This window comes from Arachis hypogaea, chromosome 11 (genome assembly GCF_003086295.3).
Source record: "Arachis hypogaea cultivar Tifrunner chromosome 11, arahy.Tifrunner.gnm2.J5K5, whole genome shotgun sequence".
Classification (NCBI taxonomy): domain Eukaryota; kingdom Viridiplantae; phylum Streptophyta; class Magnoliopsida; order Fabales; family Fabaceae; genus Arachis; species Arachis hypogaea.
In genome coordinates this window covers 145,736,927-145,750,492 of record NC_092046.1, presented here as the reverse complement: position 1 = coordinate 145,750,492, position 13,566 = coordinate 145,736,927, and the positions used below count along the sequence as shown (strand labels likewise).

Genomic DNA, 13,566 nt, shown 5'->3' with positions numbered 1-13,566 from the left:
CCTCAACTCCACCTCCATGTTGCATTGGGCTTGCAACTTCTGCCCCTTCTCTCGGAGGCTGTTCCTCTCCCCCTCCAGTTTGGCGACTTTCCCCTCCAACTCCTTCTCATGCTCCTGATATATACGAAGCCTACCCTCCAGCTCCTCGACCCTCGAGGTCGTCCCTAAAGAGCTGATGGGAGTCTTCTCAAATATATCCAAGAGTTTGCCACAAACCCCTGCCGTCTTGAGACTCTCCTCAACCACAGTAGTGAGGTAGTGCCGAACAGAAACATCATCCATACTCATACGAGCATGAGGATAGATGTTCTTTAGGACGAACGCAAGAGCGTCCGCCTCACCAGAAGCACCAGACTCTAAGGTCTTGCGCTTCTTTGGCTCTGGTTCGGGAGTAGGTCGGATGGGAGGGGGTGGCAGAGAAGAAGCAGAGGAAGAAATTACAATAGGTTGAGAAGGAGTCCCAACGTTCCGAGGAGGAGGAGGGGGAGAGACAACCGTCCTAACACCTCCAGACCTGGCTCGAGACTTTGCCTTGGCTTCCTGAACCCTCTGGTAAGACTCTTGAGCGTTTTTCTTTGCCATCTCTGCAAAGACAAATTGGTAGCTAAAATCAGACAAAGTCGGTAAAAGAAATTGCAAGTCGGAAATAAGCAAGAAACACAAAAAGCTACCTAATTGTGACTGGACAAAGGTCGGCGACCCCTGGAGAAATTTTTTAGTATCCAAGTATGGGGCCCTCCCCCACGCTTCTCGGAGGAACCCCACAATGGCTGCTTCTACCTCATTTAAGTCATCCAGACCATATTTCTCGCAAGGGGAGGCCTCCAGCCAATATAAAGGAAATCGGGGAGAAGAATTATCATCCAGGAAAAAGGGGTGGTGACCCTCTACAGCTTGCACTTTGAAAAAGTAGTTCTTGAAGTCATGAAAGGACTCGTCAAAAAGGGTAAAAAGTCTCCGACCTTGTATGGCTCGGAACGACACCCACTGTTGTTTATTGTTTAGCCCACTGAAGGGTTTTGTCATATGGAAAAGATGGAAAAAAATCTTTAAAGAAGTCGGGAACTCTAAAGCCTGGCTGACAAATTGATAAATTTTCAAAAAACCCCAAGAGTTGGGGTGAAGCTGGGTGGGAGCGACTCGACAGTGACGCAAAACAGATATCTCAAAATTCGAAAAAGGAAGAAAAACACCCAAACGGGTGATCATGCACTCATACATAAAGAAAAAATGAGGGGCCGCCTCATCGACTCTTCCAAAACAAACCCGGTCTTCAGGACCCGGGACTACCAATTCGTATTTTGGTTCGTCATCCTCAGAAGTACAAATTCTGTGATGAGTGCGAAGGTTGGTAATGAACTCAGAATCGACTGAGGGCTCCTCCCCTAAGACCGTGACATCAACCCAGTGAGAGAGAGCATCTACAGAAGCCATTTCTTTTTATAAAAAAGGGGTAACAAACCTACAAGGGGAAAAGAAAAATCACCAACACGGTCTCTAAAGGGAGGAGGATGCGAAACTAAAGTCTACAAATCAAATTTATCTACAAAGGCATATTAAAGAACTAACCTTTATCCGGAAATAAGGGTTGGAAGCAAAAAGCCTTCGAAGACGCAAGAACGCAGCACGAACGAATGCAAGGAAAATTTGAAAGATCGCAGAAACGAAACAACGAAAGAGAGGGAAAATATTTATAAGAACGTTAGGGGCATAACGGTAAAATCGGGGCAATCATTAATGAAGATGCACCGTTACCAAGGCTATTAAATCCCTACGCACACCCCTAACGGACACGACGCTTGATTGGACGTAACTGTCAGAACCAAAAGGTCACGAAAAATCACGTCGGTTTTCAAACCATCACGTCGGTCCTCTCACAAATCGGCTATGACCCCGAGTTGAATACTCGAACCCAACTCTTAAAAATAAATTGGGCTCGAGTAGGGGCACTGTTCATACCCTGGCCCAATAAATAGGGCCCAGGATCCAAGCAAAGAAGCCCAACCCAAAGGGGTTGGCCCTCCCCCAGTACCAGCCTTCATCCCCAGAAGTCGGTACTGAACACGACCTGCTCCAAAGAAGTCGGATACGAGGGTTAGCTGGCAGATAACACTCATTCGAATGAGTAACTGCCCCTAGAAACTCTCTAACCACTTCATAGAGCCATATCTTAACCTCCCTAAGATATGGGAACGGTTATCCACCTAAAAAGGTGGCACTACTTCAGCGGTGGTTATTGGTTCACCACTATAAATACCCTGACATCCCTCAGGTATCACTAAGTCCCAATACATTCTCAACTTGCTCACACTCTTGCTAACTTAGGCATTGGAGTGTCATTGCAGGTACCACCCCCCATTCTTCCACACGCACAAGTCGGACGGAGGAACACCGAGTTTCAGGTGCACTCGATAGCCACCTCCCTCACGCGTTTGAGCCAACCAACGTCATCCGACCCACTAATCTCTGGTTACCCACCGTAACAATTATATTAACTTTTTATTATTTTTTGCCGTTTTTTCTTTTTTCAAGTTCTATAGAAGAGATACGTGTATCAAATCTTGTGTTTACAGAAAAATAAAAACTCTCATATATGTTTATATAAAGTTGATTTTATCAACCATCAGTTTTTTATCTTGAAAAAATGCAACATTGATGAATACCCAAAAATAAAAAATAAAACTGTAACTTTATTGACAAAAAATAATAATTCAATTACAATAATTAAAAAATAAATACTCTATGATGACATCTTTTTATAAAAATAGCATTATAAATCATTAAATAATTTCATATGTTTAATTAGAATTTTTTTTAAAGTAAAAAAAACTCAACACAATAAAATAGAGCAAAAGAAAAGAAACAAAAATCATGACCTTAAAAATAACAACCCCTAGCCATTTTTGGCATTGTCATCAACAACCACATGATTCACCACTAATCCACTCATCGTAACTTGTAAAGGATTTGTTAATAATATCCACCACACTTAAACCTTGATTTTTGAAGATTCTATCATTTCTTTTTAGTCCAGATGACCGCAAGAAAGCCAACCAACCACCACTTCCGTTCCATCTTTCTCGCTGATATATCCGTTTAACTTTCATAGTGATGCTTGAGCGTACTTGGAATAGTTCATATCCTTCCAAGAGCGAACAACCAAGCACACCACCCTTGTTAAGTGAGCTCACAACCAATGAACAAGTGAAATGTAGTTTTCAACAGAATTATAACATAAAACATACATGTTATCATTCTGGCCAATAACACCTAATCTACACCGTCTTTCCCTTGTATTCACCGTACCAACCAGTGCAAACCAAGTAAACAACTCAACCCTTGGTCGGACGAATCCTCTCCAAATAATACTAGTGAAGCTATAGCTTGTAATATTTGCCGAAAGTACCTCTACCTACAATATCTGCACAAAAGAGTTAGTAGAATAAACACCTTTTTATCAAATTTCCAGACCACCATGTCCTCTCTCTCAGTTGTCAGTTTCACGGATTGCAGAACCGCATGAAACTAGTTTACTAGTTCCAGCTTCCATTGAAATAACTCTCGTCGCCACTGGAAATTCCAAATCCACTCTAACCCATATGTTGTATATGAAGGAAAGGAAGGTAGACAACCAACAGTCATGGAAAGGGAGAGAAAAGGTAGCTTAGCAGCGGAGAGGAGGCCAGCGGGGTGTTCATGGATCGAATCTGATCCGCATATTTGCGGTATTTATCTGAATCTGATCTAGAAATTGCGAATATCAATCCGATCCGCATATCCGTGAATTTGAACAAATAAATAAATAAATAAGTAAATATTTTTTTATATTTTATTTCAACTAACAATTATCATATATGTTGTATGATTTTATTTTTATTATTTAAGAAAAATATATTTAATAATATTTTAAGAGTAAACATGTTTAAAACAGTAAAAAAATAGTATTTTAAATAAAAATAAGCTTTTTAAAATATTTATATATTTTGCGGATATATTCGAGATCTGATCTGCAAATGTGTGGATCGGATTGGATCAGATCTAAACTTAAAAATCGCAGATATTGGATCTGATCCGATAATTTTAGTGCGGATCGGATATAGATTTTGATCATATCCGATCCGATCCGCATTCACCCCTGACAACACAGCATCAACGGCCGATGGGAGAGAATTTGGGGTAGCAGGGATGGAAGTATGTCTAATGGCAAGATTAAATGCTCTCGTTGAAAAGAGAGGGGTTGATTTTAGGAGTGATTAGGTGGCAATAAATGGAGTGGAGATCGAAGGCGAAAAAAAAGAAGAAAGACAGGGCATGAGAACTTCGAATGTGAGAAAATTGTAATATCTATTTAAGCCAATTTACGTTGAAAAATTGCTCCTGCAGTGACAGCACTAACAATTGCTAAGTAGCTGCAAGGATTAAGAGAAAAAAAAGAAGAAATTTTGTGAAAAACAAAGACACAATAATACCAACATATTAAATTTCTCTCCATATTTAAAACAATATCGTTTTAATTATATTTAGAGATCAGATAAAAAAAATAATATTTACAAATTTAATCTGATTTCTGTCTAACTACATCATCAATTTATCACAAAACAATACCTCAAAAATAATAATTATTAAATTCAAAATAAATTTAAGACAATTTTAAATTTAAACACGAATTCAAAGTTTAATTGCAAATTCAATTAACTCGTTTAATCAAATATATATGACTATTTATTAAGGGAAAGTCTAGGTGACCAGCAATTTTGTTAAATTCTGGTCAGTATGTAACCAGCAAAAAAAAATGAGTCATTGAATGAAATCCCAAACCAATTTCACACCATTAAAACTATCATTCATGATTATTTAATGACTACAAATTATAAAAATTACTGATGCCTAATATTTCTCATCTAAAAATTCACCATGTCATTTACATGTCAGTATTTTATTAATTAAAATGTTTGTATTTTGTGTATTTGAAGTGTGCGTCAGCAATGATGAAGAAGATTAAGATTTAAGAGAGGGAATGTGACAGAGTAAGCCGGAAAGTTTGGACGAATGAGAAAGAGGCGCGTGTGCTATCCTCCGTTTCACGTTAACCACTTGCTCGTGCAGTCGTGTCTCATTCCGGTTCCCAATACCTTACACCGACCTAAAGCCCAAAACCAGAGGGCTTGAAGGCTTCTCAATTCTTCCTCTTCCCTTTCAATACACTCCTTCTACTTCTTCATTCTTCTACATCTTCTCTGCAAATGCTTCTTTGATCCAAAGGTAACCACCTCGCCCTCCCTCTCCGCGTTTTTCCTAATCACTGCTATGCAATTATAGGATCGGAATAGCATCTTCAATGAAGTCATAATCCTCATTAATACCTCCCATTCCTTTTAATTATTCTTTCTTCAATGATTGCGATTATCTCTGTTTTCGACATGGAATGTTTATTCAACCTCACCCGCCTTTGTTTCTAAAAAATGCTAACTCTCTTGCCTCCCTCATATTCGTATTATTATTAGTTAGGGATTTAGGAATTGCTTTCTGCATCTCAGTTGGAAAAAAATGCTACCTTCTCTTTAGTGGATTCAAGGAAATGCTAATCAAATCTAACTAATTACAGTCTCGAGAGAATTCTGTAGAAAAGGTTTATATTTCGATAAAGCAAGTCATTCCCAGACCTAATTCAACATGAACTTAACAAACTCTTAACACTGTATTACTGTACAGTTAAAAATGAATTTCATTTGATTTTTGAATGTATGTAGTTTAAGCTCTCGAGGCTGGTAAAGGACTAAAGGCAAGGGTTGCTTCACCAGCTACAACGATGTTGCTTCATTTTTTCCTAGCTTCCTTTGTGTTCCTCAGCTCTGTCAAAGATGGGAGTGCCAGGATCACAAGCTCTTTCGTTCGCTCAGAGTATCCATCCAAGGACATCCCCCTCGACCATGAAGCATTTGCAGTTCCAAAGGGTTACAATGCACCTCAACAAGTAAGTTTTGAAATAATATTAATGATGATAATGTTATAAGCTAATGACTCGCTGCCTTAATTAAATCTGTTTAGGTACATATCACCCAAGGTGACTATGATGGAAAAGCAGTGATCATCTCCTGGGTGACAACTGATGAACCAGGATCCTGCAAAGTGCAATATGGAACATCAGAGAATAAACTTCATGATTCTGCAGATGGCTCATTTACAAACTACACTTTCTATCAATACAAGTCTGGTTTCATTCATCAGTGCCTTATTGAAGATCTTGAGGTAATATTTTGATCAAATTAGAAAGTAGAACTATCATCAGCGGCATTCCATTGCAGTGTCAAAATTAAAATTTGAGGACGAAAATCCAGCTCTTGTCATGTGTTTTAACTTTCATAAGATTACACTATCTTTGTATAATTATCATCTCACATTGTAGCTTTTGTTCATTTAATTTTCATTGATCTCCCCTTTTCAGTATGACACTAAATACTATTACAGAATAGGAAGTGGTGATTCTTCTCGAGATTTTTGGTTCAAAACACCTCCCAAAGTTGGGCCAGATGCTCCCTACAAATTTGGAATCATTGGTAAGTTGTCTTTTTTTTTTTTTTCCCATTTTTGTTCAACTACAACATGGTTTTTACATCCTGGATTTTAGATTCATTCATAAATAAATTATCGTATGCACATTGCAGGTGATTTGGGCCAGACATTTAATTCGCTTTCCACACTTGATCACTACATTGAGAGCGGAGCCGAGACTGTGCTGTTTGTTGGGGATCTTTCTTATGCTGATAGGTATCAGTACAATGATGTTGGTCAGCGGTGGGATACATGGGGCCGGTTTGTTGAAAAAAGTACAGCATATCAACCATGGATTTGGTCTGCTGGAAATCATGAAATAGATTACATGCCCTATATGGTAAGAGTACTAACCTGAGTCTGGGATGAGTATTGGTTATTCTTTTCTGCACTGGTAGAGTAAAATGAAGTGATTACTTTATGCACCTATAGAATAGTAAACTCTAACTGTGGCCCTTTTCTTTTTTATCTATTGGAGGGTATGTGAAAAAGTGCACTCTATCCTACAACTAAACTACCATGTCTGGAACAGGGGAACTGTGTGATCATTTTCTTGACTGATGTGGGATTTTTACCCATAGAATCATATTTTATTTTCCAGTGATGTTCTCTTACATCGCAAAGCTGAACTGATATTGATGCATGCATATTTACTAAATGCAAACTATGGTTTGAGCTAGATGTCTTTTTTGTTTCGTGCCACCCTTGCTATTTTCTGTGGTTTTGTAGCAAATTTAATATGATTAATACTTATTTTATACAGAAAAAGCCATTGACTGTTTTGTTGCTCAGACCCAATAGTTTTGTGTTGATAAAGTAAATTTCATGAGGTTTGTTGCAAATGTTTCAAATGTTCTAAATCATAAAACTTCCATTTTCTCTTGATGCAAATGTTTCAAAATTTCAAAATCTTTGCATTGGATGTTATAGACCTGGCCTAATATTCCTCAATACATATGCATGTGCAGGGAGAAGTTGTTCCTTTCAGGAATTTTCTTAACCGATTTCCTACTCCTTATTTGGCCTCCAAAAGCAGCAGCCCCCTCTGGTATGCAATCCGGCGTGCATCTGCTCATATTATTGTGATATCCAGCTACTCACCTTTTGGTAACAAATCTCCTCTTTTATCTATTTATTGATTTTCTGTACATGTTGATTATCTGTCTATGATCTTGAACCACACTGTTATGAAAAATGCTATGTATCTATGATGTCACGAAATCCCTAATCTCTCACTCTTGACAAAAAAAAAAAAAAGCTGGTTATCTGTTATATTCTACTACATAGTTTCGCAACTTGGGTTTTATAGTGTTCATAACCATAAAAAGCATGTGTTAGGTGAAACTATGCATGATGTAGAGCAATAAGGAGCAAATGCTTCTATCTTCATTCTAAATTTACGAAAAAAAAGTCCTCTTGATAACTTAAAAAGAAAGTGACCTGATTAGTTGTTAGTTTATCTTTAACAATGTTGGTGACCCACTTTTTTATGTTTTTTCAGCCTTAAAAGTATCATATAGTAAGAGCCCATCTGTACTAGTTGCAAAAGAACTGCGATCTTTTGCTGTACTTGCTGTTCTTTTTCAAAATGTTATTGTAGAGTGTACTCTATATATATATATATATATATATATACACATATTCCTAACAATATTGATATGTCATGACAGTGAAGTACACACCTCAGTGGACTTGGCTCAAAGATGAGCTCAATCGAGTTGATAGGGAGAAGACACCTTGGCTCATTGTTCTAATGCATGTGCCACTCTACAACAGTAATGAAGCGCATTACATGGAGGGTGAAAGCATGCGAGCAGCTTTCGAGAGCTGGTTCATCGATCATAAAGTTGATGTGATCTTTGCTGGTCATGTTCATGCTTATGAAAGATCAGTATGGTTTCTACCCTTTTTTCTTTTCCTGATATGGTTTTTGTCCTTGCACTACCCAAACGATAGATAGCATGTGAATACATGATTTTGGAGATACTAGCAGTCTAGCATAGAGAATATTGATATTTTCGGAAAAAAAATAAATTATACTTAAGTGTTGTACCCTTGTGATATCTTACCATATACTCAATAGTCAATTTTTTTTTTTCGCCCGCATTTTCAGTATCGTTACTCCAATGTTGACTACAACATCACCAGCGGTCACCGGTATCCCGTACCGGACAAATCAGCACCTATTTACATAACAGTTGGAGATGGAGGAAATCAAGAAGGTCTTGCTTCAAGGTGAGTTAAAATGCTTTGACTTTGTCCAGTATAGGCAGCTAATCTTGTTCAAAAAAAGATCACTTAATATTTGCTTTCATTTCTAGTTAATCTCTTCAAGGTTCGTGTCCTTTGTAATCGTTTATCAATGATGTAATGTAATTTTCAATTTTCAAACCTTTTATTGGCCAAGGTTTACGGAACCACAGCCTCAATACTCTGCGTTTCGAGAAGCCAGCTATGGACACTCCACTTTGGAAATAATGAATAGGACCCATGCTGTCTACCACTGGAATCGCAATGATGATGGCAAGAAAGTCAAAACTGACTCATTCGTGTTGCATAACCAGTATTGGTAGGTTCATTTTTCACTAATCTGTAAATGAATGATGCATCTTCTTGTTATGAGGCTTATTATGTTACATTTATGTGAAAGCCATATGATAATTCCCATTTGTTGTATTTACAGGGGAAGTCATAGGCGAAGAAAGCTGAACAAGCATCTTCTAGTGAGGCTATTTGATGCAGATACAATTACCACCATCTAAGAGAGTAGCTCGAAGAATGCATGTGTTGGGGGTAGTGAAGAAGAATAAAGTCAAAAACGCTCGCTCGCTAGTATATTCTGCTCAATAGTTTTGGGATGAGTGAAATACAGGTCTTTAGAAATGTAATAAGCGTCTGCTTATCACGCTAATGATTGTGAGATCACAAGATTGCAGCTGAAGAGGAAAAAGCCTAAACCAAATTACTATTCTGTGTACTAAGTAGAAGGATGATCAAGTCACCAGTCACGAGTCCATACTTGTTTTAAATTTTTAATTAGTGTTACTATTTGGACTTTTGGAGATGAGGACTGAGGGAGGGAAAATAATCAACGTTTTGCGTCAAGGTAATTATACCTTACTTCAAGTGTAATGTAACGGGGACGTGCATATAAAATTCAATTCAACTGCTTTTATTATTATTATTATTATTATTATTATTATTATTATTATTATTATGGAAAGGATACTCTTTCTAAACTATATGTTGGTCTGGTGTTAACCCGGAGCGCCTAACAGCTCGATCTAGATTTGGAGTATCCTCGTGAATTCGGACTCAAGCGTGGTACCTGCAAAAAGGACTCCGATGCTCAAGTCAGTGAAGGATCACTTAAGAAAATGAATGTATAATCAGTAAGTTTGGTGTGCTGGATGATCTAGTGCTCGTCGTCAACCTTATTCCTGATTTATAGATTGGTTGGTACTGAATGAGCCATCAGCTTGAGCCAAGATTTTCGTGACCAATTTTGGGGCGAGATCATAGAGAGTGGTTTGTTAGGATAGGGTCGTTTTAATTTTTAAATGTAGTTTAACGTGCCGAGATATAACTCGGTTCATCCGATGTACTAGGGATATAGTACATAGCCCCAAGCTTGACTTGAAAAATGTAGTTTAACAAGTTGAGTTTACTCTGTACAGTTATACCTCGGTGCTTAATAGTAAGTATTGTAGCCCTCAAACTCAACGCTCGTTGCTGACTTTTCAAGCTTGGGTTTTATTTTTGTTCATAATTTTATTAGATATGTAACGGTTTTAAAAAGAAAAAATGGGATTTAATAATGGTTTACCTTGTTAACTGGGCTGTAATAAATTGTTTGACCAATTGGGATACGGACTGTTTGTATTGGGTATGTAGACAGTTTTAGTTTTTAACTTTCCTCTAAATTAGTGGATTGCAATTAAATTTTATTGCCGTTTTCTCATTGGGAAGAAATACAATGCACGAGTCAGATCGTTTTTGCTTGAGTGGGGAAAAGGATATGTTTTCAAAAGGTTTGTTTTCTCCCCTTCTTGTCACTTTCTTTGTCTCAGTTTTTTTCGAAAAGAAATGGTTAGAGAAAAGGAAAAAGACAAAGTCACAGTAGTTGAAGTGAACAAGAAAAATCTCTACCATTCGGTTCATGTTGATGTGAAGATTCGCGCGTCATCGTACTGTGATGCCGAGTTGCTTCGTGAGCTGGAAGCTCTGAAGCTTGCTAGGGAAGGGTCAGGGATTTGCGTTGAACTTCTCTCCTGTGCTAGTGAGGAGAGAGTCTGCGAAAGGAGGGGGATCAAGAGTAGGAGTGTTCAAATCTAAAACGATCCAAATTAAACCGTTCATCCAATCCAATTCAAACCGAAAATCGATTAAAACCGCACTAATTTGGATTTGATTGGATTCTATTTTTTGCAAACCGCTGGATCGGATCGGATTTCAGATCTATTTTTCATAACCGATCTAATCCAATCCAAACCGGACAATGTACTATAATATTATTATTTTATTATTATATTTACAATTATACTTATAACATGTTCAATTCGTTATACATTTTTATATTATTCATGTATTATTATTATTTAATAAATATTTTATGTTCAAAATGTTATTTATTTATTTATTTTAACTAACTTATAATTTTATTTTTATTATTATGTTATTGTTAGCTTTTTGAGATATTATTGAGACTTGTTATATCATTGTTGATTATTTAAAATTTGATGTTGAGACTTGTTATATGTATTTAATTTTTTTAATTTACAAAACCGAAAATCCAATCCAATCCAAACCGCTTGAAATTGGAGCGGATCGGATCATATTTAAAAAAAAAAAAAAAAACATCCAATCCAAACCGCAACGCAAGTAAAATTAGTGTTCAGGTCGGATGCGTTTTTCACTCAAAATCGATCCAAACCGCACCGCGAACACCTCTAATTGGGAGTATTTCTACATGTATACTCCTTGCTTTACTGAGTTGCATGTGCAATTCCCCTTTTTTTTATTTTGAATGCAAAGTCTTGACTCAACTTAATTGTGCTCCCTCGCAATTACACCCTAATTCCTGGACATTTTTGCGTGCGTATGAATGTTTGATGGATTTTCTGGAGTTTTCCTCTTCTCTAAATGTTTTCTTTTCTTTATTTCAATCAAAGGGAGTGCGGAAGGGCCTTTGGGTTTTTCTCTGTAGTTTTTCCGGACGCTCCATTTTTCTTTTGTATAAGTCTTCCTTTAGAAACTTTAAATCCTTGTTTGTAAAGGTTCAATCTTTAGAGACCGAGTACCCTTTTTATTTAGATAGTGAACTGATAGAGAATTATCCTCTGTATTGGTGCTCGGAGCCAATGCAGATTCTTGAGACTACTGAGAGGAGCGAGGAAGAAGACCTCTTTTTAGATTTTCTAATAGAAAATTTTGCTGCTGGTGAATACTTGTCTATTCCTGATTTGTTACGTTTTGAGAAGGAAAATGATAAAGAAGGGTTGAAAGCATATATAGGTAATTCTGAACCTGTGTTTTTATTTTTAATGATTTCTGATTGTTGACGTATTGTTGTTGTTTCTTGTAGGTGGACGAGTGTCTCACCTGAACACTTCTCGGCTCCAATCCTTTTTGAGTCGGAAAAAGGAAAAAGTTGGTAGTGGTTCTGGAATGGTGAAGGAAACTGGTGGAGACGCTGCTCATTCTGCTGCTCAACGTTCTGTATCTTTAAAGAGGAAGAGAGATGAGTCGGATAAGTCTTTGGAAGTCATATCCAAAGAAGGTATGGATGTCGTAGTTGGTGATAAATTGGTATTCGAGAGGCAGAAAAGACTTCACAGGTTTATTGAGGGAGTGAATCCCCAGTCCCTTTGGAGCTACCAATTTCCTATTGGTGAGCTTGCTGACCGAGTTTCCCATTATTCTGGGGATATGCGGCTGACTTGGCGAACTGGTGTAGAAGGAATGGAAAAATTCATCCAGGTTAGTGAATTTTTTGCTTTATAAATTTGTGTTTGATATGTACTCGTCATTGATTAGCTGTTATGTAGATTGTGGCTTCGCGCTTGTTATGTGTTGGTTGTGCGACCAAGTTGTTGGGAGCGGAGCAGCAGGTTGTCGTGGACAAAGTGGTTAGCTTAGAGTGATCTGTGAAGGAGAGGGACGACGTCATTATTAACGTAACTACAAAGATGAAAAGTGGGGAGGAGGAAATTGTAAAGCTTCAGGATCAGATTTGTCTCTTCCAAGCCGAGATTAAGGAAAATGACAAGACCAAGGGTGATATGACATCTCGAATTCATGAACTGGAGGAAGAGGGGCTTGAAATGTTTGCTGTAGGGTTTGACCGTGCTGTTAGTCAGGTCCTTCTGTTTTCTCCCGAGTTTGATGTCGGAAGACTTGATGTGACGAAGACCGTGATTGATAGACAGCTTGTGGAAGATGAGATGGGCGAGGGCCATGCTGAGAATGTTCCTCCCCCTTCTTGAAAAAATTGTTGATATTTGTAATTTGAAACATATGACTATCTTTGTTTGGTATTGTAGTTTGGGTACCGATATTTGAATCGGTTTTACTTTGGAATACTTTGTCCGACGTATGATGTCGGTTTTGACTTTATGAATATTTTGGATGTGTGTTGCATACATATGAATGTTGTTTCCAACTTTTGTTTTGTTGGTTCGATATTAATGACTGACAAAGTATAGTTTGTTATAATAATCAGAGAGAGAAAGAGGATTAGATTTATTTATATGTGACAAAGACCTCTCAGTTTTTGAAAGGTGTGGGGTGGTCGGCCTCGTTAAAACCTGTCCGAGTAAAACCCTCCTTAGGGAAAAAACCTCGTGATCAGGAAAAAGAGTACCTGTCCACCCCCACTTTGTTTACAAAGAGAAGTTAGCTATAATAGATCTTCAGAGACGAAATGTTCCAAGTGTTGGGGAGGGCTGTTCCATCTAGCATTTCGAGACAATAAGCTCCTTTTCCAATGACTTTGGATAATCGGAAGGGGCCCTC

The 13,566-nt window shown here is 37.7% G+C and overlaps 2 protein-coding genes across 2 annotated transcripts; both read left to right on the top strand.

Moving 5' to 3' along the window:
- Positions 1-4,965: 4,965 nt before the first annotated feature.
- LOC112723326 (bifunctional purple acid phosphatase 26) lies at positions 4,966-9,733 on the top strand. The gene is made up of 10 exons (XM_025774653.2): positions 4,966-5,262; positions 5,751-5,974; positions 6,049-6,249; positions 6,446-6,557; positions 6,666-6,892; positions 7,521-7,659; positions 8,223-8,443; positions 8,666-8,787; positions 8,960-9,121; positions 9,236-9,733. Exons 2-10 carry the CDS (start codon positions 5,810-5,812, stop codon positions 9,312-9,314), a joined length of 1,428 nt encoding a protein of 475 aa, XP_025630438.1. The 5' UTR covers positions 4,966-5,262; positions 5,751-5,809; the 3' UTR covers positions 9,315-9,733.
- Positions 9,734-12,140: 2,407 nt separating this feature from the next.
- Positions 12,141-13,164, top strand: LOC140176436 (uncharacterized). The gene is made up of 2 exons (XM_072207739.1): positions 12,141-12,531; positions 12,600-13,164. Exons 1-2 carry the CDS (start codon positions 12,220-12,222, stop codon positions 12,693-12,695), a joined length of 408 nt encoding a protein of 135 aa, XP_072063840.1. The 5' UTR covers positions 12,141-12,219; the 3' UTR covers positions 12,696-13,164.
- Positions 13,165-13,566: the final 402 nt, after the last annotated feature.

Excerpts from the sequence above, each read along its gene's own strand:
- LOC140176436 (XM_072207739.1), top strand. The coding sequence starts at position 12,220 with ATGGTGAAGGAAACTGGTGGAGACGCTGCTCATTCTGCTGCTCAACGT. Across the intron at positions 12,532-12,599 it reads GAATGGAAAAATTCATCCAG|ATTGTGGCTTCGCGCTTGTT; the intron begins GTTAGTGAATTT and ends GCTGTTATGTAG.
- LOC112723326 (XM_025774653.2), top strand. The coding sequence starts at position 5,810 with ATGTTGCTTCATTTTTTCCTAGCTTCCTTTGTGTTCCTCAGCTCTGTC. Across the intron at positions 8,444-8,665 it reads TTCATGCTTATGAAAGATCA|TATCGTTACTCCAATGTTGA; the intron begins GTATGGTTTCTA and ends CCGCATTTTCAG. Across the intron at positions 8,788-8,959 it reads CAAGAAGGTCTTGCTTCAAG|GTTTACGGAACCACAGCCTC; the intron begins GTGAGTTAAAAT and ends TTATTGGCCAAG.